This window comes from Podarcis gaigeae, assembly GCF_964106915.1.
Source record: "Podarcis gaigeae genome assembly, chromosome: 2".
Classification (NCBI taxonomy): domain Eukaryota; kingdom Metazoa; phylum Chordata; class Lepidosauria; order Squamata; family Lacertidae; genus Podarcis; species Podarcis gaigeae.
In genome coordinates this window covers 13,159,858-13,185,369 of record NC_139679.1, presented here as the reverse complement: position 1 = coordinate 13,185,369, position 25,512 = coordinate 13,159,858, and the positions used below count along the sequence as shown (strand labels likewise).

Genomic DNA, 25,512 nt, shown 5'->3' with positions numbered 1-25,512 from the left:
AAAGTCAACGTTTCGTCTTCCAGAAATCTCACTTTTTGTCTGTCCAGGAGCTAAAACAGTTTACGCTACTAACATTCTGAGGGGCAAAAAAAAGTGAGGGTCAGTAACAAGTGTTTCCTCGAAATCATTTACTCGCTACGATCGCACCAGAATAACGTTTTGTTTTTTAAAGAAAGGGTTTTCTTGACTGCAGAGCACTTGGTGTTCTTCAGCTTTGCCTTCCCGTCTCTAGGAGGAAGCTCTGGTGGGGATCCCAGCTCTGCCTTGAGCTAACACAAGGCCCAATCCACCCCATACCTTGGGACAAAGTTCATAGCTTGTCGGCACTTTCCTCTGGAGCAATACGCCCTTGGTGGTTCAGATGGTTGCACTGATACCTTGCCCTGTAGCAAATGGCCTTTAAAGCAGATAGCAATAGGCACCCACTCTAAAGAAATACCCATCTCATGCTGGTTCATGTCTACAGCAGGCTACAGGCTAGTGTGTTTTTTAACACCCAAGTTCGTCATCATAACATTGGAACATAACAGCTAAATTGTTGCTTTAAAACCACCACCACCACATGCTTGCCATGGATGCATATGAGTCTCCTGTAAACATGCATTTGGCACTCTGAGCGATGCCTCTGCCTTGTTTCTGACTCAAGTCATTCAAAGCTCCCGGGAACTCTCCAAAGGCAACTCTTCTGTGCTTCCATTTGCCACAGACACAGCGAGAGTTCTTGGCCCGCCCGCAACCCACAGTCTCAGTTCATTTTACCGGCTAGTTTTATTTATATACTTAGGACTATTTGTACAAGTTTTTTTTAATTGAGAAGTTTCTATAGTTTTGTATCTTCCATGCTACAGCCAGGCCTGTTTCTCTCTCTCAACCCCTGTACACCTTTCCCTCTGTGGAGCTCTGACTGGTCTCATTTTGAACAAATTTTTGTTTTTAAATAAAAGGTGAAAAAAAATGTGGCTTGACTGCTTCTTGGAAATACTTTTAGCTCGTCGTCATTATTAAGCAGTTTCAAGGAGATGCTGGTCATTCTCTCCCTATTAAAGCGATTTAAGACAAAATATGTCATGATGATTTTCAAACTATGCTCCAGGAAACTCTTGAGGTTCTGTGGAAATTTCTTGGGGACAAAGTTAAGGATGATGGACCAGTGTTGCTGGCAGACAACTTCACCAGCTCTACTGATCCTTTCACTAGTAGCGGGATTGCTACCAATGAAGAGTACCCAATAAATCCAATCAGTCTTTTCCCTGGGAGCGGCTATTTGCAATCATCAGATGTATTCTAGATATACTCTGAAATGTGTGGGGCATATTGGAGGGCCAGGTCTCCTGTGAACTTGAACACCTTGGCAATGTAGATAGCAAGATTCCCTGAAGTGGTGGAGCACTGGAAAGTCAAGAGTTTCAACACAATTGAACTATCCTATTATGCACAAGAGGTTCATATTAAAGAACAGTAAAAAGGCTGCCCCACCCCTTGAAATGTATGCTTGCTGCGAAGGCTGTTTCCCCCCAACTTGGAACTGAGGACTAATCCACAATCTAAGAAATGGTTTTGTGTGAAGTTTTGGTTTACCTAGAAACTGATGTCTGCATCCAGCACAATATTCTGTAGCCCAGCCAGCTGTTAAAGGTCTTCATCTCAGTTTCTTAAGATTGCAAAAAAAGGGGGGGTGGAGCTACTTGAGGTGTTATTTTAAAGTGGGAGGTGCATACCAGGTCTTGCATTTACAAGATCTCCCTTGCAGTTGGTCTCTTACACAACTTCCACTCAGCTCTAATGAATAACCGATCTTTCTGCAAGCTACAAACAAAATTGCAATTGACTTTCCATACTGTGGTGGTTACTGAACTTTTTCTGTATGTTCATTTTACCATTTTCTATACACCCTAATGGGAGTAGCAACTGCCTTACCATGGAGGTAAAGAGAGGCTCAGGCTATGGGACTTTGGGTGCCATTCAAACCCACAGAATTTAAGATTTCTGAAAACTACAATATCTCTGCAAGACGTTGCTGGGATAATAGTTCACTGCATCCAAGCTTCATCAAAATGCCACTGCCCTAAAGCACCAAATTTCAAAAGCCTCCATGAAATGTTGCCCGCTATCATGATGGAAACATTTCTCTCCACCACGGCTGGAGAAGCCTGGCTGATCTTTTGGGTTTTTCCACCTCAGATGACAAATTAAAAGTAGATAATGCTGGGCTGGATTCCAGTTGTAGACTGGGCCTTCCTCCATGTAGGATCTACACAGCTCTAATTTAAGCTATACGTACAGGGTCACTTTACCTTTTACACTCAAGGTGGAGATGGCGTCCTCTTTAGAGATCACAGATCATAGAATTCTAGAGTTGGAAGGGACCCTGATAATCATCTAGTTCAACCCCCTGCAATCCATGCAGGAATATGCAGCTGTCCCATATGGGGATCAAACCTGCAACCTTGGCATTGTCAGCATCATGCTCTAACAAACTGAGCTACCCAGGCGCACAAAACACAGCTGGCCTGTATAAACAACACCCAACTTGTAGACCAGGTATACAAATGCCATGAAACATTCAGTGACCTCACCTGTACGGATCATGCAATTTGGAAGGAACTGGTCCACCAGGAACCGCCACTCGCCATCCTGCCTAAATTCTGCTGTATCACAATGAAATCATAGACTACGGACACACCTGCCCAGTCTCTACTTCAACATTAAGTTTGTGGTGTTGTTTTTTTTTAAAAAAAATGACGCATCTTCAAGCTTTCTGACACCCATTGCAGAGGTCCACATCTTAACAGGATACTGAGGCAGGTTTCCAAAAAGCAGGAGGGGGAACAAGTCCATGTCTAGAGTGGTTAATGTTCAGCTTGCAGCAGAGCAACGCCCCTCCCCTCCCGCCCCGAGAAAAAGACAACATTCTCAAGCACATTCTTCTCTATCAAACGTGGGTTGTTTTTTTGTTTATTCTTTGAAACTTGACAAGCACTCTAACATCTGTACTTGTGGAAACATCACAAGGAAACAAACAGAAATTCTAGATTTTTTTTTCTTCCTTTTAAACCTTATTAAAAATGAAGTTGGTCCTAAAAATATAGAAAGAAATCAATTTAAATTCACAAAAAACTGTACATTATCAAAAATTCACTAAAACAAACACATTTGGTTATTCATATAAAAAGTGTGATGCCCCTCTTCCTGCTGTTCAGAGCATCTCACAGGATGTTGGGTTGGTTGGTTCCTTTCTGATATCAAATCAAGATGAAGGGGGGAGAAAAAGCCAGTAGTTGGATGATAAGGCCAATTATTCTAGTTGCAATTCTCAAAATCCAGTTGGGGGGGGAGGGGAATGCATGTAACTTTCAAAAAACAACAAGGTATTTTATACACTGACTCCCCTAATGAAGATCAAGATTAGGACAAACCTGGATTCATTCTTTTAAGGTGTGAGGGTTTGAATCTAAAAATTTTAACATTTCCATAACAAAACAAAACAAAAGCCCAACAATTAACACTTCCAAACTCTCTAGAGCTTTCTCATAGCTGAGAAAAAAATCCCAACAGATCAGGGGGGGAAAACATTACTTAAAAAAAAAAACCCACCAAAAAGAAGCTGTTACAGCACAAGTAGTTTAGATAAAATATAAATATTTATGCATAATATAAAGTCAGTTTCAAATAGACTTCAAATCTACCTCTTTATTTTAAAAGCAAAAACAAAACGAAACAAAAATCCCAAAATTTAAAATAAAATAAAGTTTGAGGTTATTTGATAGAAAAAGGCTACGTTTTGTTGAAAACAACTGGGGGTGGGGAGTGAGGTTGGGGTAGAGGAAGCACAGTAAGGGAGGTTTCAGTCTCCAGGATACATCACCTGTGGCTGCATTTTACTTACATCAGTGCTCTTACAACTGGATTGGTCGACGCGGGTAGGGAGAAAACACAAACACACACACACACACACACCCCTCATTCAATTGTAGCACAGGTGGAAATGCGGGAGGAAAGCCATCTCCTGATGGGACCCTGCCAGCCGTTTATCTGCCCCTAAGTGATACCCGTAATTTACAATGGTTTGAGGAGCTAGGCTGGGTACGAAAAGCAGCTAGGGAGTTAAGGTTACAGGAGATGGCCTTCCTACCACTCCGATCCACCTGGGTGGTGGAAGAAAAGCGAAAGAAACAAGCCGTTTCCTCTTTTATCTCTCCTATATGCCTCCTATGCATCTGCACCACGGCCAAGAATACTGGACCAGCATCCTGAAACAGACTGGAGAAAAACCAACGGCAGCAACGCCCCTGTTCCAGGACAGAGGCAGCTGGGGTGGACTAGGATGTAAGCCTATGACTCCGGAATACAATACGGGTCGGGTGAATCTGTTTCCCAGACAGCAGTCTCCTTAGAAACCATTGCTCAGCAACAGTGTGAGGCTGGTGCTATGGAACCAGGTTATTACTTCGAATACAGATTGCTAGTAGGCATCCGTGCAGCATGAGGGGGGTGACTGATGGAGAGTTGCTGAATTGCAAGAAACGAGATGACCAATTACGCTTGTTAACAACTGCCTTGTGGACTGTTTGGGGTATTTTTCTTTTTTAAAAGGCTAGAGACTTAAAACATGTATTTTTAAAGACTTTGTTTAAAAAAACCCGCATTCCCTCTTGCACTAAGTGCGAGCGGGAAGGATCACCTGGCTTCAGCCACCAAATTTGAATCTGCCAAGCGCTTAGCACCAGAAACCCAAAGACAGAAAGTATCACAACTGCTTATTCGCATCAGGCTCCTTCTCATGCTTTAATATGGCAACAATCCACCAGAATGTCTCTTGCATAGGTTGGATAGCAAAGAATCAGTCACCTGCACATTCATCTCCATGGAAGCTTGTGCAAGAGCTGTTCTCGGTGGACTGTGCGGGTTGTTAAATCATTCCCCAAAGCTGGAGCAATCCATTGCTTCAATGGAATAGGGCCTGGGGGTGGGACCGCTCTATACCTGCTCAGGCAGCTTCAAAACAAATTCTGGTTTTGGTGGTTCTGGCACTGGAGTTAATGATAGTTCATTGAAACAGGCTACTCTTGCCCACATGGCAAAAATAACGATGAATGGAACCGCGATTATTTCTCCTCTGAAAACCATCAGAATCCAGTTGGAAAAGGGTTTAGAAAAAAGGCTAAAATGTTAAGAATGTTCACATGGGGTATGTATGAGTGGCGATCTAAGGTAAAATACTATATAGAAAATGTAGACAAAAGCTGAAAGGAAATACTTATGAATTCCAGATCTTTGGACTGAGGGCAGCTGTGGACATTCTGCGAAGGCCATAGTTGGTGGAAGCATGAGCTTCGTCCTTTCATGCTTCCAGCAAGCACTTGCATGTGCCCTCCACAGAGGCATGCACCTTGAGGAGACACAAGTGATCACTCTCTTCACTTGCATGTAATGTCCAAAGCTGCCCTTCTAGATTGAATCTCAGTCAAGGTAACCAAAGGAGGCAGCACGATTTAGACCCCACAGGTTAAAAATATGGTCAGGAGACAGGAACCTGACATGGAGGAAGATGAAATGGTGGCAGTTTTCCCTCCCTTCTAATGGGCTTAATCCCACATCTTGTCTCAAGGAGGAAATACCTACGATAGATTGGGAATGGTGTTCCAAGGCAGGAAACAACAATCCTACCAAACGTACAGATAGATTGCAGATCAAACTTTGTAGACAGTAGCCATCCCTGAGGAATAACGCTGGGGCAGAGTTGGGGGACAGGGGACAGGGTGGGGACAACACTCAATAAGGCCAGAATCCCATGACATGATCTTCTGAAGAGCTGGAAGGGGGCATCAGAAAATCCTTCCTCTCAAAACGCAGGTTACATCAACCCCACTCCTGCAAGCTCCTTTACTTTGGTCCCTTGAAGCCTAGTGATACAATCCAGCAATGTTACCCACAACTAAGAGGGGGGAAAGAGCTGTATTCTTGCAGCTGGGACTTGGGCACTGCAATGGACTCATGAGCTGCCCCTGCTGAAGTGTTCCCTGTGGAATCAGGGGTGGGGAAGAGGCTAGCAGGAAGGTTCATCCAGCTAAACTGTGGTTTGCATGAGGGGGGATTATCTGGTTGATACTGTCTTCTTGGTACACACTCGTTCTGGATTATTCCCATTTTGTTCAACTCCCTTAGAAACTAAATCTGGAATAAACCAATATTGAGCAGGGTGTGTGTGATGTAGATTAACCAAATATAGGAATGCAAGATCCCAATTTCATACGAAGAGCTCAAGCTATGACCACCCCTCTGGAAGCAGCCCATCTTAGTTGAACCAAGAGAATGTGGCTCACAGGGGCGATACCCTTGAGAAGGGAGTACATCTTGCATTCACATGGGCAGAAGTACCTCGACATCCCAACTACTCCAGATGAACACCAGCTCTAAGCCATATACCCTTGGTTTCAGAAAGATCATTGGAAACTGGGGGAAGGAACCGTCCACGGCTACAGTGGTTGTTCAGCAGTGGTGGGGAGAAGAGGCCGGCTGAGACAGAGTTGGAAAGGGCAAAAGGGTGGGGTGGGGAGCGGAAGCAGCATGTTTCAGTGTCATCAAGGTTGTCATTCCCAGAGGCAGGAGTGATCTGCTTTATACATTTTCAACGCGACTCTAAAAAGGAGAAAAACTTAACGTTCACGTTACTGGCCATTAATGCATGGTACTGACACTGCACAGAAAAAAGTGTTCTTACACATTCACTAAGAACTATTGCTATTATTAAATAGCCCCAGCTAAGCTGGGGTTGTGGGTGGTTGTTTCTCCATTTGAAAAAAAGGAAACTTTTTTTTTTTTTTGGCTTACACAGTTCAGAGAGTTTGTGTTGTTTAGAGCGAAGAAGTGAGGGGGGCGGGGGGGGGCTTCTGAGGATCCAGGCGGTGAGTGAAGCAGCCCCATCGTTAAATGCCAATCCAAGTCCAATCATTGTGAGAGGGGGAAACATTAATCAGCAGGTAGCAAGATGGAGCTCCAGAAGAGACAGTGTGCAGCACAGGGCTTTGAAATGGGAGGGCTTCGCCTTTGGCTCCTCTCATCTCTCCCCATTCTGCCAGCTTCATGGGTTTGTCTCCTGTTTTCCCTGATAAAACTCCTCCCACCGGCTCTCAAAAAACTGGCGCATGGTCAGCCCTGCCTTGCCCACCTCGGACTCATCCTCATTAAAGGTCCGGCAGTTGTCGAACACCAGGGCAGCATCAGCAGCAAACTCCTCACAACTTGTGTACCTGCGGAGGACAAAGAGAGCAGCAGTCAGCTTCCTGGAAGCAGCTAAGAAGTCCAGCACTCAGACAGAAACTGCAGGCGCCCTGCAACATCACAATCCTACCCCTTGGTCGTGAGGGCAGTCTCAATGCACACTGCTTTAGCCAGCTCTGAGTTACTGTGAATCACCCTTCTCTCAAGCTCTCCCCTCCCCTTCCTTCATTTCTTCCCAATGGCTAGAATGCAGGGGCAGATTATTATCATGTTATTACATTTATACCACACCTTTCCTCCAAGTAGTGCACCTTTTCCCTGTTCTACCTCCACAACAAACCTGTGAGGTAGGGTCTAGTCCTAAGTCAACCTAGTGAGCTTCATAACTTAGTGAGGATCGTGCTTTTTGAATTGGCACTCAATACTTCAGTTGGTTAGAGCATAGGTAACGCCAAGGTTGCAGGTTCAATCTTTGTATGGGACAGCTGCATATTCCTGCATGCATTGGACTAGATGATCCTCAAGGGTCCTTTCCAACTGTACAATTCTATGATTTGACACCTGGTCTCCCAGGCTCCAGTCCAACACTACATTGCACCAGCTTCTTTTTCAACAGCAGTAAGCTACGGCGTAATTTGGATTTGGGACCTGTCAGCTGTAGGAATGACTCCCTACAGGACGGCAGTATGGCATGTATACACTTGGCACAATTCCACCAGTCTTTCCTTTGCTTAGGCTACCACCATTTGCAGGTGTCATTAGGAAAGGGAGGAGGCTGCTGAGCTTGAGCAGCTAGCGGCAGGCTAATTCACAGGAAGGTTTCTCAAGTCTGAGACCTTAATTTACACTGTAAGAAATAGAAAGGAAAGATCTTGTGGCATTTTAAGAACTAACACAAATTTATTTGTGGTGTAAGCTTTCATGAGCAAGAGTCCAGCTCATCAGATGTAAGAAGTGCTCTCCAAGTTGGCAAGTACTGTATATACACATGGGTGTGGAAGGGGGGGGGAAATAAAGCTAAAACATCAGAGGGAAATAAATTTCTAAATATACAGACTGTAACAATTCTGATGAAACTTAAATGTAGTCCGATCTTGCATATATATTCCTGCCAACATTGCGCAATGCTCCATACATCCAGACTCTGGTCCACAAAATCTCATGCATTAATGAAGGGGTTAGTTTTCAAGATGCTACAACACTCTTGGATGGTTTTTCTGAAGCAGACAAATACAGCTACCACCCCTCAAGATTTTATTTTTTAAAAAAATCTCTTCCAATATCATGCCCAGGTGGTGGATAAAACACTGCGCCTTTTTTCTAAAAAGTTTTAACTCAAATTTTGCATGACTGCAAAGGACACCAGCTTTGTGATCACTACCTCTGCCATTTCTACATCACAATGCTTGCCCCCCCCCCCAGGCAGGCCTCGTCACACACTCCTTTTCCTGCGCAGCATCACCTTTCCCTCAGTAAGCCCTCTGGAAACCTCAAGTTTAGTAACTCAGCAAAAGAAGCCCAAGGGCTGAGGTATACTGTATGGGACCACCATGAGGCGTATGCTAGCTCCACCTGCACAAAACTACCCCATTTGTAGCACACAAAACCCTCCAACCAGGACCAACCCCCACAATTAGAAAGGGGTTGTGTGAGCGCCATTTGGATTTGCAAATGCCTTGAGCTGGCCCTGCCACCAGCAAGCTGGACTCACCCGCCGCGCAGCAGCCGTGCCCTCATGGTGGCAAAGTCCATAGGGTTTTTGATGATTTTCCGATAGCCAGGCACTAGCCGGGGGTTAACTGGTTCCAAGAAAGGCCAGGCAGCTTCATGTGATTCCATCTCCATCAGGATGATCCTGACAAAAAGGGGGCAATGTAAGAGTCAGGGCTAAAGAAACTGGAGCGCTTATTGGTCAAGCTGAGAAGGCCTCCCAAGGAGCAGGCGGAGCCCTAGAGGGGATTTACTGACACTCTAACCAAATTATTTATTTGGATCATTCATGCACCGCCTGCTAACCAAAGAGGTTCTTGTGGCAGCTTACTAATGCAACTAAATAGGCAAGGGTTGCTCTGGTGAGCAAAGGTATACGCTGCCTCTCTGCTTCTGAATCTCTGGGCCACAGCACATCTGAGAGGAAACAGCTGCTGCAGAAGCCCAATGTAAGTCCCTCACAGAGTGGGGCTGCTTCACCCCATGTCCACTGTGGATGTCTCTCTGCATGGCAGATGCAAAAAGCCCAGGGAAAGCAAAGGGGATTTACAAGCCTTCTACAGCCCTCAGATGCTCCAGGTGCCACTCTGCTTCTGAATCTCTGGGCCACAGCAAGTCTTAGAGCAAATGGTCTTATCCCTATGGCATATTCTGCTCCACACCCTTCTCCCCTGGACACCAACTCCGAGGTGACACCTACTCGCAGAAGGTGAGGTCGGCACTCTGGCCTCGTGTAGACACTCTTCTTCGCTTGGAAGGAGATAGGCCTTCACCCGAGTATCGGGGCGGTACGTTGGCCAGGTTACTGCGCTGCTGGTTTGCTGCTGACCGAGATCGGGGCCTGAGCTCCTCCTTTCCAAAAAAAGCCCCGGAACTTCCACCTTTTCTTTTCTTGCCGCGTCGTGGAGAGCCATAGTCATCCTGGTATTCTCTTTGCATCTGTACCATAGAGAAATTGGAGGGGCGACAGGGATGTGTGTGTGAGAGAGAGGGAAGTAAAGAGCCATAAACTGGTGAATTTAGGGATCCCACTTCAGGGAAGGGTTTCCCAAAGGCAGCACAAAAGGCCTAGAGCTATCTGCTAGGGATACTGCACAGTCCCACACTGTTGCGCCCCCACACACTCCAACATTCAACACTCCCTCCCTTGGAATGCATCTCAGTACAAATTGTGGAGCAAAGGAAGCCCTGCCAGTCAAGGAGGAAGTATCAAAGAGTTTGGGATGGGACAGATTCTAGCCCACATGGAGCCAGCACCTGAGCGATGCAGAGGGAGCAGAACCAGTCACCGGCTGGCACCTCGGTCATCTTGGGCCGGTGGCAGTAGAGGTGGCAGCCACGATCGCAGCTATCGCATAGCAGCAGGTTCTCATCATCATCCCCTTTCCGGCACACTAGGCAAGTCTGAAGGGCAGGGAGAACAAGGAGGGGTGAGGACCAGCACCACATTCAGAGGTCCAAGGCCAAAGTTGAGCTCTGAGAGCTCTCCCTTTTCCCTTGTCCCCAAATTGAGCTCCTTCCCAGCTAGATTCATCCAAGCCACGGCTCTGCTCTAGCCAACCCCTTTGGAACAGAGAGATCTTTCTGCAGATCCCACAGCTGCTTCATCTCCTCCTACTACAGGCTTCAGCACACATGTGCCTCTAAAGGCCACACAAGGAGGATCAAGTCTCTTCTCTGCGCTAGGGATTTCACCAGTTACCTATGTTCACTTTGATTTCTTCATTTACTCTTCCTTCTATTTCCTACCCCCAACCCAGTGCTCCTTCCTCACCGCTCTGACAACGGACTTCTCCCAGGCAACAGAACGCTCCAGCTGGTAGATGCACAGAGAAACTTGGGCTGCACTATGGCATCTCTCCAAGGTCTGGCGCCACGTTCGCATCCGCGGTGTGATCTCGTATGAACTGCAGACGACAAAAATAGCAATCCATTACGATGGGGGGAAGTCAACCCTGCCCAGCAAAGGAAATTCTTCACTTGGAGTCTTCTGGGGCCATTCCAAATGGAAACATACTGTGAGAGATGGCAGGCCTTTGGCGCATCATCTGAAGCCCCAGGATGGAATTGTCAGGGGAATCTATAGCTTCTGGCTCAGAATCTTACTGCTCTAAACCATCTACATCCCTGTTATATTTCGTTCTCATTAACGTCCATCGTCGCCTAGCTCATAAGCATGCTAGGTAAACATTAGAAATCTGGTGAACTTTGACATTTATTGTTAAGCCTCAAAGACTTCAGTAGGCCCAAAAGGAAATCTAACAGGATTAAATGTCAGTAGCCTTAAGTTCAAATCATTCTCATTTCCATCATATGCAGCAAAAAGGATATTTATCATACCTCAGGCCTGAGAGAAACAGATTCTTGCCAATAAGATTTCTGACATTTCCTGCTGGGCCTTGTAAAACCGTAAGACTTACTGGTAAATGTCAACATTCACCAGATTTTTCACTTTTGCTGCAATGCACACATTTACCACTTTCTATTGCCTAAAAAGCCTCATGTCAAAACAACCAACAGCAGCAGCTTTTTTCCTTTCATCTTAGTATCTTCTCAATGCAATCAGACCTGGAATTTATCAAGACTTCTGCCCCAACAAAGTCCATATTCTCCCATTTCCACAAGAGGTTTTTTAAATGTTAGTTCCTGTGGGTTTTTACTATTTTACTTTAATGTAAACTGATTTAGGAGTCCCTGGATTAAAAGGAAAGGTATAAAAAAAGCTTTTTATAAATAGTGAGATGACCCTGATTCTCATTAGGAGTAAGGCCCTGGCAATTCAGTCAACAGTAAAAGAATACACCTACATTTCTGTGGTACCCAGCTCAAGGTTACTGGGGTTACTCAGCAAAGCTTTTTCTACCACCACCTCGTGAGGAGGCCAGAGGGGCTCTCTGAGGTATCTCCGCTCCAAGTTTTGCTCTAGCTCTGTCAGGCGAAGCACAGCTAGGTCTAAAGGGTTGGTGGTTTCACGCTTCATAGCTGGTCCTTCACGCCGGTTTTTTATGGTGATGTCTTCCAGAAGCTCCAGCTGATGCTCACAGTACCGCAAGTCGTTCCGAACAGAATCAGGTTCTGGACTTGTCCAACCCTGGGGGGGGGGGGGGAGGTGGAAAGCAAAAACGTGAGATCAGGGCATGGCAGGAAGAAGAGGGGGTTGTGACACACTCTGGAAACCCCAGATGCATTTGTGAATCTTCTTTCCATGTACCAACCGAAACCAGTTCCTGCAGGTACACAGTTTTCAAGGTTGTGCTACTCCTGTTGCCAATGAAAAATATTTGCGCCAAATAATGATGGTGCCTCAGGCACAGATGTGCAAAGGAGCCCCCATGTACCAGAACACTCACAGTCTTAAGATAGCCCATCAAAACGAAGAAGCTTGAATCATCAAGCTTTGGTGCTGCCAATGTACATGGACCTCTAAAGGTGCCACAACAAAAAAAAAAAAAGAGAAGTCTTTGCTCCCAAATTGATTAGCTTTCTGCAGGGCAGTGTAGCTGCAAAGGTGCCAGCTGGGGAGTAATGCCCACATGCAAGAATGGAAATGCCAAGGTAGGATTTTAAGTTGACCTGGGTCATTTCTCTCCTCAGTTTTCCAACTCCAGAAACAAGGAAAGATCTGAATGTATGTTTTAAATTGTTACGGCAGATCTAGAGATTAGCAGGCACCCCCCAGGGTGATCTGTACAACGTGAGGTCATCCCCCACCCCACCCACAATAATAAGAAGAGTTATCAGGAGGGACTCAGCCTACCCTAGATCATGGTACCTACTCGGATCTGTAGATCAGCCATGAGTACCCGCTGCTCCAGCTCCTCCACCCACTGCAGAACAGACAGGTCTGCCTCAAAGGCTCGCTCAGCCATCGACCACTGGGCCAAGGTTTCCTGAGAGACAGGGTGGGCGAAATCCTCAGGATGGGTCTGGAAGATGGGATCTAGGCGGGAAGACCAGAAGAGTCCATTAGAGAAGTTAGGGGTGTGGTAACGTGGCTCCCTGCCTCACTCCAGCCATACGATGAGAAGTTCTTACCATTGGCAGCTCGGGCACACACCTCCCGTAGGTACTCCTTGTGCTTGATAAGGTGCTTGTGCAGGGCTTTCTCGCGGATCCCTCGTGGGTGCAGTACCTGCACCACGGCTTCCAGCTCTTCTGGATCCTGCAGCCACCACCAGCCACTCTGCATCTCTGCAAGGAAGAGAAGAATGGGGAGGGGGAGGGGAACCAGCTCAGAGTCTGGGGCCACTGAATAAGCCACCGTTTCCGCACAGCATGCCTGTTAGCTCCCAAATGCTGCACTCTGGGTCTTGTGTCAGGTCAGCATGCACGCAAGGAACTGCACATCAGCTGCTCTCACGGTTCAGGAAGCCTTTAAGTAATGTGGAAGACAACCATATCTAGTGCAGTACTTGAGGGGGTTGTCATTAAGAACAGATTTTTTAGTCCTCATGGGGAAAACGTGAAACTGCATTGGCAGTTTCTACAAGGTCCTACAAACTGAAGACTCTGTGGGGTGACGCTTCCAGGGGTTAGGAGATACCTATGGTCACTCATGGTGGATTCTCAGTCGCGTCTTCTTACAAATGGTAAACCATTTCATCTTCCCTCACAATCCTTTTCCAAACCATAGCATCAATAACTTCAGAGTACGCACATAGTACAAATTATACAGAAGAAAAGGAGATGCAGGTTTCCCTCACCTGGAGGTATAGGCTGTGCTGTCAACTGTGTCAAATATTTCTGCTCAATTTGCTTGAAGAGTTTTGTAGGGGGGCGCCCCCGCCGTCTCGGCTGCCCTAGAGGTTCCTGGCCTTTAACGGGGACGTCCTTGGCTCTTGCGGAGCAAGTACTGTGAATCCTGGAGCTGGAATGGAGAGGGGTGGAGGCCAGTTGTGGCAATGCTGGGCTGGCGGTGGAAAGGCCATTCAGCTGTGAAGAGGGAAAGATCAGGATGCATCAGACAAGGCATGAGCTCTAACAGGGCTTTAAAGTCAATCTTCTAGTGGAGTTGCCATCTGCTCAAGAAGCTGCCTGGCTGTTTTTTCAATCATGCCAACACTTATAGGTTACTATGTGGGCTTGAAAAAACTCAGCTACTACCTTATCTGAAGTCATTTGTTGTCTTACTGCTAGCTATTATATACGAGTGGAAGGCACCAGGGAATGGTGTATATTAGCAGGGTAAGAGGATAACTAGATAGAGGACAATGAGATCAACAAAGGATGTTATAGTTTATCTATACCAAGTTGTGTCCCGAGGCGGGAAAATCTTATAACCTAAAGCATCTCTGAGAGATGCCACTTCCACTTTTGCCTTGAAAGCTTTGCAGGAAGAGATCTACCCACTCAACGAGAAAGCTCATTCTAAATGACTTTTCATGGTTAGAAAATCCTTCCTGATGACAACTCTAAATCTACCTCTTGAATTCTAATCTATTACTTTTTGTCCGATTCTGTATGAACAGTAGTTTCCTGACATTACAGCTTCCTGTCTGATAGTTCCTACCTTGAACAGATAAGAAATGCAAAGCAATTCAGAAATAGCATTACCACCACCAACCCCATAGTTGTTACATGGAAACAGACCACTCACAGGAAACTGTCCCCAGGATTCAGGTAAAGGCCCTGCATTCAATTCCTTGTATTAATGCAGGCACCATGTCCTTTGCTCCTCCACTGACCCAGGCAAGATCAGAATTGGAGCTTGCATTTCCTGGTAATGAAAGGTCTCTAGATGACACTCACCTGCCGGGTCGAGGCCTTTGACTGGTCCCTGGTCGGGGGCTTGCAGGTATGGGGGGCAGCTTTTATAGAGGGTTGTTCAACGGAGGTAGTAATTGGAGAGTCATTACAGGGTGCCCGGGGCAGCAGATTGAACCAGGCAACCTGTGTTTCTGTGGCACTTTCATCCTCTGCGGCAGAGTCTGGCAGCTCATCTGGGGGTAACGGGTCCCCTTTGCCAGGGCTGCTGTCTGGGGTAAGCACAGAACTGTTGAGCAGAGAGGATGCCTGCTGTGTCTGGCTGAGCCAGGACAGGAAGGCCGACTGGCTGAGGTCATGCTGGGATTGGCCCATGGGCACACAATCCTCCAAAAATCCATTGACAGACATGGGGGCGGGCTCTGGCAACTTGGGCTCTGACGACTCAGGCAGCAGCATATTGTCCCTCCACGGCCGGCTCCATGACCAAGAAGTTGTGCCATTTACGTAATCAGTAACCGGTGGAGTCTCAGTGGTCTCTTGTTTGATGGGCAATGCCTCAGGTTCTTGCTCCTTCAGGGCCTCTTCCTTCTCTGGCATGTTCTTGGGTGTCTCAGGGGAAGCTGCTTGGGAGGCAACAAAAATGATATCTCCCTAGGTTTCGCCACAAGATGGTGCTAAAAACTTTATCTCAAAAATACAATGTCAGGGGTGGGTGCGGGGAGAACCTGTGGCCCTCCAGATGCTCTTCCATCAGCTCCAAGCAGCATGGCTGATGGTTAGAGATGATGGGAGTTGGGAGGGTCCAATGTCACCTAAAGGGCCACTGCTTCCTCATCTCTGTATGGAGTGAAGGAGGCAACCACAGGTACAGCAGATCTTTTTTCTTTTGGAAATTATCTTCCCTGCCTCCACCCTCTGACTGCAAGATAAACACTGATTCAAATAATTTGTGGATGTGGGTGCAGCTTTCTTGAGCGGGTAGAACAATGAGAGAAAAAGCAGCTAGCGCCCGAAAGATCAAGCATCAGCTTTTCAACAAGGGAGTCATTGGCCAAATGTTATATACAGCTGAAGTCTAAAGTGCGATTTAGTTCGCAAATATAATGCCCTATTAAATTACTCCACCCATCCAAATATATCCCATGCTGCCTCTGCACCCTCAGCAAACTTCTGTCAAATTGGCATTTCAATTTAAAAAGTGATATGTGGCCCACAGATTTAAAAACAGACATACAACCCTCCTGGCTCCACTTCCCACTTCTACTCTGGTCTTCTTGCCCCAAATTCTGAGCTGTCCCATGGCTCTTTCTAATTAGCCCATTAATTCTGATCTATTTTGCCAGCTGCAACAATCCTCGTGGCCCCAAGTTCTGAGGAGGGAGCCACCCCACAAAAAAACACAGAACACCACAAGAAACACGGGTTCTTCCTCGTCAGACCGGGATCTACAGTGCCACCTCTTGCTTTATAATAAAAAAGCAAACCGATAAATAGAAATAAAATAAAATAACTATTAGGGCAAGGCACATATTAACAAAAACCACAATTTGTACGATAAAACAGGAACTATAAAATCGCAAATCAATAAACTGTAAAATAAACTAATAGGCAGACCCCAAACTCAGTAATGCCACCAGTACATTCCAAATGCCTGCATGAAGGCAGGTTGTTATTGAGCGCTGAAAAGAAGCCGCCATTGGTGCCTCCTGGGCCTCTGGGCAAAGGGAGAGAATTCCAAGGCTCTCTCCAACATCCTCACATAATGTATAGCTCCCAAGGAGCCCCTCCCCGAAGGAGAACTTAAATGTTCAGTCAGGACGATATAAGAACAGGAGTTCCTCAACTATCATGGCCCCAAGTAGTTTAGCCTTTGTACATCTTAGGCTCTACATACCTGCTGAAACCTCACAACCTTCTACGAAGACCCCACCTAGGTGAGGCAGCACCCAATACCGACGTCGATATCGATCCTGCCCCAGGGATGAAGCCCGTAGCAGCTGTGAAGCATGGAGCAACTTCTTGCGGAAGAACATCTGGCGCTGCAGCAAGGAGGAGACCAGTAAGAGCACCATGTGTTATAAAGTGCCTGTGCAAAGCTCTGGTTACCACAGCAAAGAGTAACACACCTCCCTGATTATTCTACTGACAATCCCCAATATACACTTTAAAGTCTAGCTGCTACTACAGCTCCTTCCATTCTGTACTTATCTTTTCAAATACAAGCATTTACCTTGGAAAGCTTTTCAATTTGTCTCTCCAGCTCAGGCACACTGGAAACCGGAGTGTCATGCTGGGAAAGAAAGAAGATAACTTAGAGCCAAACCCTCGTGTTTCCCAGAAAATCTAGGCTGAATTGCTTTGGATACATTAAAAAAGATGCTAGAAAGAAGAAAGTGGGACGTGATGAGCGGAAGGGAGGATCCAGCTGCTGCAACTTATGAAGTTGCAAAATCCACTAAGAGACGGGGGGAGCCCTTTTATTCTACAAAAGGCAACACAGAGAATATAGACTCACTTCTTAAGACTTTTGCATTTTGCTAAAAGAACTGGTCGTTTTGACAAGCTTAGATCTGCCTCAACGTCCATGGCCGAACATGATTTTTACCAAGGGTCACACTACTTTGAAGTTATTAGAATGCAGAGGCAATTTAAATCTGTTCTAAAATATTAACTTTTATATGTTTTCAAGGATGGTTGTGAATTTCTCTTGATTTTATTGTTTTATCTTTTTGCGAACCGCTTTGAGGTTTTTTTGCAATCAAGCGGTGTATAAATTTTATGAAATAAAATAAAATTAGTTGGTCCAATAAAGGTTATTGCTCAAACTGTCCTGCATCTCATGCCGTATGACCAACACTGCTCCCTTCAAACCTGCACTTTGCTATTAGAACAGATATTCAGGGACACTGCATACGCCCTTCTCAGTTTATTCGCTCACACCTTCACCTACCTCATTGTCTTTCCGTGTCCTGCATGCTCTGCTTCTCTCCTCCTCCATTTCCATGTCCTCATTCTCTTCATTGATGCGTGAGCTCCGTCGCCACCGCCCTTCCTCCAAGCCTGTGATTTCTGACTCGGGGCGTCCCGTCTTCTTGGCTAGAGCAATCTTTAACCTACAGTGCAACAACAAGGCACCAGTAATGGAGAGAAAAGGGACACAATACATTACAGCGAGGGACTCTGGGATTGAGACTCAGGGCAAGTGTTATCCAGCTACTGCGCCTGCATGAGCTGATGCACAACTACTAGCCATCTGGAATTATTCCCTTAGGTGACCCACATACCAAAGGGAGGAGAACCAGAGGGGAAATCCTCTGGTAAATCCAAGAAGGTAGAAAATAAAGCAATCAATAATCACTTTGGCTCCTATAGTCACAGTAAGATTCCACACCACCAGACATTACTTGATTTAAATAAATATAAGAGTGAAATGATCTCAGCCCTCTTCATCCAAGTGCCCCTCCCACACCCACTGAGCTTTCTGGTTACACTGGGTCAAAACTAAATCCATGGATATGTACCTGCGCAGCTTTCCTTCAATGATCCATTTATTTCTCCTGTGGTTAGACATGTTCTCTAGGGTCTTGTCAATTTCACTGCAAGAGTTAAACAAAAAATTAGAAAGAGAAGTGGGGTGGGGTTCAACTGCAGAGAATTGGAAAAGATTCCCTTTTTATCAATAGATGCACAATGCTCATTCAAGATCCATTACCCACCCCACTACACATACACAGTCCAGTCTACAAGAGAATCTGTCAGCGGAAGAGTAAGGTAACCACTCATTTCTTTAAGGCAGACATGCAAAGCTTTTGTAGGGACATTTGGATGTCCAATACTATTCTAATCTGTTCCCAGTGGTATCTTCCCAGAAAACAATTTGTTCTCTGTTCAGCATGTTTTCTAGACAAAGCTCGGGTGCAATCTGGGTGGCCACATGCTAAAGTGCACAAAACCATTTATCTATTTATTTAGCAGCATTTTTATCCCAATGTTCAGTCAAAAAATGCTCCCAGTGCAGCTTGCATAAAATCAACAATGAACAAAATAGTCCCTGCCTACAGCCGTGCAACCTTACTGTGGTCACTAAGCATCTAAGATATGCTGAACCATCTAGCTCCTCTGCTTGCTTTCCTCTCTCAGCTCAAGAGAGTAAGACAGTATCATGGGGGAGGATGCCTCCCCATCCATATCTACGTAATATGAGCTCAGACTGTCACATACATATGGCCATGAGAGACACAACTCAGACACAACTGAGCTATCACCACTTACTTGATGATAAGGGCACTGCTGTTAAGTTCATTGACGAGGAAGGCCAGCACAGCAGCCTTTTTGTCAGGGGCTAGTGCCTGGAAGGGTTTAGTGCGCAAGCAGTCACATAGGTTCTCATCTGCCCCATAGGCTATGAGGAAGCAGCGAAGGATCTCAGACACAGTGTCACGGTTCAGGCTTATCTCAGAGAGTTTCTCGCCGAGGATCTTCAGCGACTGGCAGAAGAAAGGAGAGGACAATAATCAAGATGTGTCTGCCATGCCAACAGGAACATCCTGCACGGCATTCAAGACTTTTTCAGAAAACTACCACCACCTGTAGGAGAAAACTACTACCACCAAGCCAAACCTCACTAGGGAGTGATCTGTTCATGACAACTGGGTAATAATTAGCCACCTCCACCACCTTAATGTCAACTCTAAACTGTTCTTTTTTTAAAAAAATAATAGAACAAGAGTATGGCTGACAATGTGTGTTGGGTCCATAATGTATTGAGACTGCCCCATGGTTAGAACCATGGTTCTAAGCGAAACAGGCAAATGTGCTAATACGTCCAATTTGCAGGTTTCAGATTTCACACAATTTCTCTTTTCTTGGCGCAGAATTTTGATTAAGCTGCCTCCCTCGACCCTTTAAAGTGCAAGTTTACATAGGGCTAGATAGAATTGATGGCAATAAGTAGAACAGATGCAAATAGATCACTGGGGAGGAAAAGAGCCATGAAGATCTCACACCATGGTCAATGAAGCCTCCCTCCAAGCTCCCTCTCATAAAAATATTTAGCAGATAATTCCATGCAACTTTTAAGTTCTCCCTGAAACCTTGAATGCTAGAAGCATTCTTTTTTAAAAATAAAATAAAATGAAAAATTCTATTCTCAGGAACCTGCACTGCAAGCCATAGTCTGCCACTAGCAGCAGGCTTGCAGCTATAGCAAGCCAGCATCCCTGACAATGATGCTTCTTCCTATCCTCCATAGACAGCAATCTAGTCTACATCCTACTCACAAAGTAGATACAGGAAAAAACCACAATAGTCAGGCCTGCATGTATACCACAATTCCACGGGAGAACAGGAAACTTGCATAATGTGGTATTGGGTGTAGCTTCCTGAGACTCTCAGCTTTCATTTCAATTAAAAATATACAATGTTTTTCTAGCTTTCTGAGCTTTTCGTTTGCATAAAAGTGTGTAGGCAATGCCTACTAACATCTCAGAAGAAAGAGGGCTTGTTGAAACAGATTCTCGGTGTTTGGGGCAGAGTTTCAGTGCTTTGCACAGTTTGCTGCCCTTCCTCATAGTGAACTCAGAATATGCAAAAATAAGAGAAATTGTGCAAATGTATTCAATTTTCCTTAGTGCAAAATTGGGGGGTTGTCTAATATCTCTCTCTCTCTCTCTTGAATATTCGGCATGCACCAGACTACAAACCCATTCCGTTTTCACACCAGTACTTCAGTCAATATGATTTCTTATATTCAAACATGCAGATTGATGTGACCCAGAACATACATACATGGGCCTACCTGGCAGAAGGGAGGGAGGCCAGGATCATACAGTGCAGCCTTCACCAGCTTCACCAGGAGGTCTAACACTTCACCCAAACTATCGCCTACATTGAAGAGGCCCTCTTGCAGCGTACTCAGACTGGGGACCTCCCTGGCTACATCAAAGCCCAGCACCTTGCCATAGTTGTGTAGGAATTCCACAATGGCTAAGCAGTCTGAGAAGGCATGGCTGGGCAAAACCAATCCAGGGATGCGAGAAAATTCTGGAAGAGGCTGGGAAAGACAAAATATCAGTACAGAGAGCATCAGTACAGACTTGTGATCTAGCAGAATAGCTAGCTCTGCTCATACTGCAACTCAGCCACACGAAAGGCTGATAATATACAATGTCTAACAAGGTAGAAAATCAGAGAACATTTTCCCATTGTGGAAAGCCTGCCAGCCCTCCAATGCCAGGTGCCCAGATTTCCCTGTCTCAAACTATATTAAATTCCACCAGATCAAGTCCATTCAGCAACATGAATAGATACAGAGAAGAACTCAAATGCCACAGAAAAATACTTTTGTGTCTCAGTGAGATAGAACTGAATAGCTCAGACAATCTTAGCCTTTTGGTGGAAGAACTAAATGATCAACCCAGTAAATATATGACAAAACACTATATCAGACGCTAAAGTCTTATAATTGGCCATAGGTGACAGAACAATGTTGTGAGACAATCAAGTGTCTCAACTGAGCAAATATAGGAAAGTACTGAAAGGCTCACATATTTAGACAAAAATGCATTGTTTGTTTAGTATTGGTACAATTAAGGAAACTGGCATCCTGAAATGTAAACATCTGAGCCAGAGTCGCCGCCTCAGTTTCAGTGCCAGATATCATTTTGTGGTAAACCCAGAAGACCCCCTAAGCTGATGCTACACAACAAAATAGTGTTGCTTGGGCGGGAGTGTCTTGGTAAGGGATGAGTACTTTCATGTTACAATAAACACACAGCTGCTACAGATTTGAAAATTTAAACGTTCAACTGCTATTTTTAATAGTGGCTCTGCTTTTACGTATCATGTAATTCTAGCCAAAGCTGTACAGGATAGCGAATAGTCTGGCAGACGTTTAGAATATAAGGAGATGCCTAGGGCTTCAACTACCTACACAGCTTTCTCTACCCACTTTTGCCCATGACTCTTCTTCCCCATCTCTACCCTTAATGCCAATCCATCCCATCTTTCCAAACCATAGTGCAACCAACCAACCTCCAGACCCCCCAATCTCTTGCAATGCCAACAAAAATAAATAATTTTATAAAGAACCTACCCACGTGAGGCTGACACAAAAATCCCTGCACAAGCATTATGCAATAGATCATTACCCAGTAAGATCATTATTCAATCAGATCATTATGTCCCCACCTCTCTCCCCTCTTTTCCCCCAATGCTTATGACAATATTATCTCATACCGAAAATAAACAAGTGAAAAAGACACTGTGAATTGAAAGCGGAGACGCTATATGTTCTTTTCCATGCTTATTTGTTCGTTTTACAATACAATTTTTTTAAAAAATAAAAACTGATTTAAATAAATAAACAAAAAACAAACGAATGGAATAGGGGGCTGTCTCCCAACCTCTAAATAGCCAAGCAATTCTATGCACCTGGTGGTCCCCTAGACACATATCTTCAGTGGGCTTCTTCATTTCCTCCAGAATCATTTGCTGCCGCTGTCGTTCTTCCTGACGCCGAGCTAGAAGATTCTTATCCACCTTTCGGGGAACTTTGGCTGGTACTGGCAGCTTTTTTTCCTTGGGCTTCACTTTTTCTTTCAGCTTTGCCTTCTCCTTCAGCTTCTCTGGCTTATTCTTTTCTGGCTTGTTCTTTTCCTTCTTTACCTGGAGAGGAGGAGAGACATGGCAAGGTTTACATGCAATTATTCAGGACCTGCCAACCTTCCAACTTTTCAAAGGGCCATTCCTGACCCACCTTCGGCTTCTTTTTTACTTCCTTGGCCTTGACCTCTTTGGGCTTGAGTGCCTTGGCCTCTTGCCTCTGCTTATTTTGCACCTATGGAAAAAAATAAGCATGAGGAATTCTGTCAAGGAGAGAATCCACTCAAAAAGAAGAAACCTAAGGGGAAGGGGAAAGCCATTGCTCTGTCTTTACAGTAGTAGCTCCCAAAACATTTACTAGGAACATTTATCAATTAAAGTTTGACTGCTTTTCGGCTTAACTGGGAGATTCTTTTCCTATATTTCATTAATTTATTTTCAATATGTATAGACTGTTTTACAATGTAAATGTGGTTTCCAAGTGCTTTACAAAGCAATAAAGAAATGCATCACTGCACTGACAACACATCAGTCAAATAATAAAACAGGTGTTTTAAACAGTAAAAACCACAGGTAAAAACCTAAAAGAAGTCTCACACAACTTACTTAAAATATCTAATTGAATAGAAAGCTCTTTGTCAAGAACCTGTAAGTTCAACAGAGAGGGGGCTTGTCTGATCTTAGCTAGGAGGGAACTCCACAGAATTGGGCCCACAATAAACATGGCTCCTAGTGGATAGCAGCTGAGCCAGGAGGGTTCAATAACAGAGACTCCCCTGCTTATCTTGTGATCAGGTAGGGATATAAGGAATCAGGCTGTCCTTCAAGTATCCTGGACTCAAGTTGTTAAGGGCCTTGGAAATTAATAAAAGAACCTTAAACTTGCCCAGAAATATACAAGCAGTCAGTGCAAACTTTTAAGGACTGCAGTTATGAACTGGTAGTGTGTCCCCACCAAGAGTTCAGCCACAACATTTTGCACCAGCTGGAGCTTCCAGCCAAGCCCAAGGGACAGACCCTTAATGCCCCGCTCCACAGCTAACTAGGGTAGCATACATTCACACACTGCTTAGATTCACCACACAGTCAATAGTGGGATTTGGCATTCTGAGCATCTCAGCTGTGAGTAAATGCTTCTATCCCTCTTGGCTGTAGAGAAATGCCTAGAATCACATCGAATTAGCGCACAAGCAGTGGGAAACTTATTCCTTGCTTTCCTGTCCCTAAAATACAAACCCGTGTAATTTTTTTTCTACATTCCACTGCGCAATTCAAATTCTTTGCCAAAAAATAAATAAGTCCATCCTTTTAAAATGTGAAAGCAGTGTTATGCCAACTGACTTGGAGATATTCCAGACTTGGGTGCACAATTTGGAATGTTTGTCTTAGGGTACACACACATCCTTACTGGCAACTGAAGAAGGAAGCTCTCATCACCCCCCCCCCAACCACCTCACCCCTTCAGCTTGGGAAATGCTCCTTTCATCCCAAAAGCATCCCCCTCTTGCATAGGGCGAGAATACTGTGACCCCTTCCCACAAAGAATACACTGTCCTGTTCTACTGTATGTACCTTTTGCCTCATTTTCTTTTTGATCTTGCTCATCTTCAGCTTATCTTCATCACTGAGTACCTCTGCAAATACAAACGGAGAATGAGGGAATTTTTAAAAAATTGTGAGACTAGACCAGCCCGCCATTCCATACCTAATAGTATCCTTATGTTTTATAGCAGGGCTTCCCAAAGTTGGTGCCCTCTAGATTTTGGGAGCAAAACTCCATCCATGATGGATGATCAGGAATTAGAGGAGCTGTTGTCAAACAACATCTGAAGGGCACTAGGTGGGGTAAGACTACTTTACATCATGAGGTACCACTTCTCCAAAAGATGTAGACTTAGGGTGATGTTCCTAAGATACACAAAAGGGGAGTGTGTCTCTATCTCAATTGTTAAAGGTTTTATATCCTTCTCTAAAAATGCCTGTTATTAATGACTGCAACCCTGAATGAGCATCCATAACCACAAAATCTCTCATTACTACCTGCTCTGCTATCAGTCTACGTAAGATCCCAAGATAAGACATAAACCAACATGTTCTCTTTAGAGTTTTGTCAGCTGTACAGATACAGTTGACAGGAATCACCAAATCATTTCTCACCCCTGAAAGTCACCACTTCCTCTCAGGCACACCGCTATAGATGGGAGGTCTGTGTTCAGGAAAGCAGCAGTGCTCCTTCCCGTTTCCTCCTAGCCATAACCCATGTCTTTGAAAGGTAAGTAGAGAGAGCATTTTTCCTCTCCCTGCCACCCCCCGCAGCCCGTACTGCCACTCAGAGGACCTGTCTGTTTATCTATCTGTCTGCCTGAATGTGTGTTGGGGCAAGGAGTAGGTCTGAATGTGTATGCATGCTGAGTGTGTGTACGTTTTTGTGAATGCACATGTGTGACTTGGCCATGCACACTTCTGATCACATCCACTGCTGGCATGCAGCCCTCAGAGGGTTAGGAAAAGGTTAGCCAATGCTGACTGGAAGCTACTCATGATGCACCAGGACTGACCACAATCTGTTTAAAGATTGCTTGCGAGCAACCCACATAGAATTCTAGTCATATTTCTACTCCTGAATCTCTGAGCTAGTCTTTAAAAATATATATAAAGCACAAATTTTTATCCCTCATTGCTGTGGAGACACAAAAGAAAGCTAGGAAGACAATGTCTGCAAGTACTTCCAATCCTCCAGGGCAGAGCTTTGATGCCATGTTTAGCTACCTGCCCCTCCCCTCAGTCTCCGGTCATGTTCTCTTACCTATATACTTTTACTGCCCCTTGCTTATCCGTTTCTCTCTTCCTGCTGCCACACCGCTCCTTGACAAGAAATTCCAAATTTTGCAAAAACTCAAACATTAGTTTCCAGAAAAGGCATGCAAATGGAGATTGATGTAAAATAAGCAGATTTGCATGCATCTTGTTGATATATGCTTTAGTTTTGAGAGCAAAAATTGAATTTTCTTGGCACACAGAATGAACAGCCCTGCCTCCAGAGACTGACAAACAACTCCTGCCACAAACTAAAGCTCTTTCTTGTGAAAGCTCCCGGCATGCAGAAGGGGCTTGTCCAGCTGGTACCTTGGGCTTCCAGTCTTTTCAGAACCCTGGCATCCATCTTGCTCAGCAGGTCAGGCACTTTCACTTTGGGAGGACGGCCACGGCCACGTTTCACCTTGGGCATTTCCTTGGCCTTGGCTTTCTCAGTATTGCGGGGTCGGCCACGTT

At 45.1% G+C, this 25,512-nt stretch overlaps 1 protein-coding gene and 1 long non-coding RNA gene across 2 annotated transcripts in view; one reads left to right on the top strand and one right to left on the bottom strand.

Moving 5' to 3' along the window:
• The window catches only part of LOC310840014, a 155,677-nt gene that overhangs the window by 109,168 nt on the left and 20,997 nt on the right, over window positions 1-25,512 (top strand). The gene's annotated exons all lie outside the window — the stretch shown is intronic.
• BAZ2A (bromodomain adjacent to zinc finger domain 2A) overlaps window positions 2,923-25,512 on the bottom strand; it is a 42,221-nt gene continuing 19,631 nt past the window's right edge. The window contains exons 9-29 of the mRNA XM_083728105.1: window positions 25,366-25,510; window positions 23,812-23,873; window positions 22,394-22,474; window positions 22,069-22,302; window positions 20,435-20,689; window positions 18,910-19,124; window positions 18,159-18,233; window positions 17,588-17,750; window positions 16,868-16,927; window positions 16,532-16,676; window positions 14,680-15,257; window positions 13,635-13,863; window positions 12,967-13,122; window positions 12,708-12,871; window positions 11,739-12,022; window positions 10,706-10,838; window positions 10,189-10,335; window positions 9,632-9,870; window positions 8,933-9,076; window positions 5,422-7,250; window positions 2,923-5,346 (exon numbers count right to left, since the gene is read on the bottom strand). Of these exons, the coding sequence (XP_083584231.1) occupies window positions 7,082-7,250; window positions 8,933-9,076; window positions 9,632-9,870; window positions 10,189-10,335; window positions 10,706-10,838; window positions 11,739-12,022; window positions 12,708-12,871; window positions 12,967-13,122; window positions 13,635-13,863; window positions 14,680-15,257; window positions 16,532-16,676; window positions 16,868-16,927; window positions 17,588-17,750; window positions 18,159-18,233; window positions 18,910-19,124; window positions 20,435-20,689; window positions 22,069-22,302; window positions 22,394-22,474; window positions 23,812-23,873; window positions 25,366-25,510 (3,678 nt within the window). The 3' untranslated portion in view covers window positions 2,923-5,346; window positions 5,422-7,081. The remainder of the gene's footprint in view (window positions 5,347-5,421; window positions 7,251-8,932; window positions 9,077-9,631; window positions 9,871-10,188; window positions 10,336-10,705; window positions 10,839-11,738; window positions 12,023-12,707; window positions 12,872-12,966; window positions 13,123-13,634; window positions 13,864-14,679; window positions 15,258-16,531; window positions 16,677-16,867; window positions 16,928-17,587; window positions 17,751-18,158; window positions 18,234-18,909; window positions 19,125-20,434; window positions 20,690-22,068; window positions 22,303-22,393; window positions 22,475-23,811; window positions 23,874-25,365; window positions 25,511-25,512) is intronic.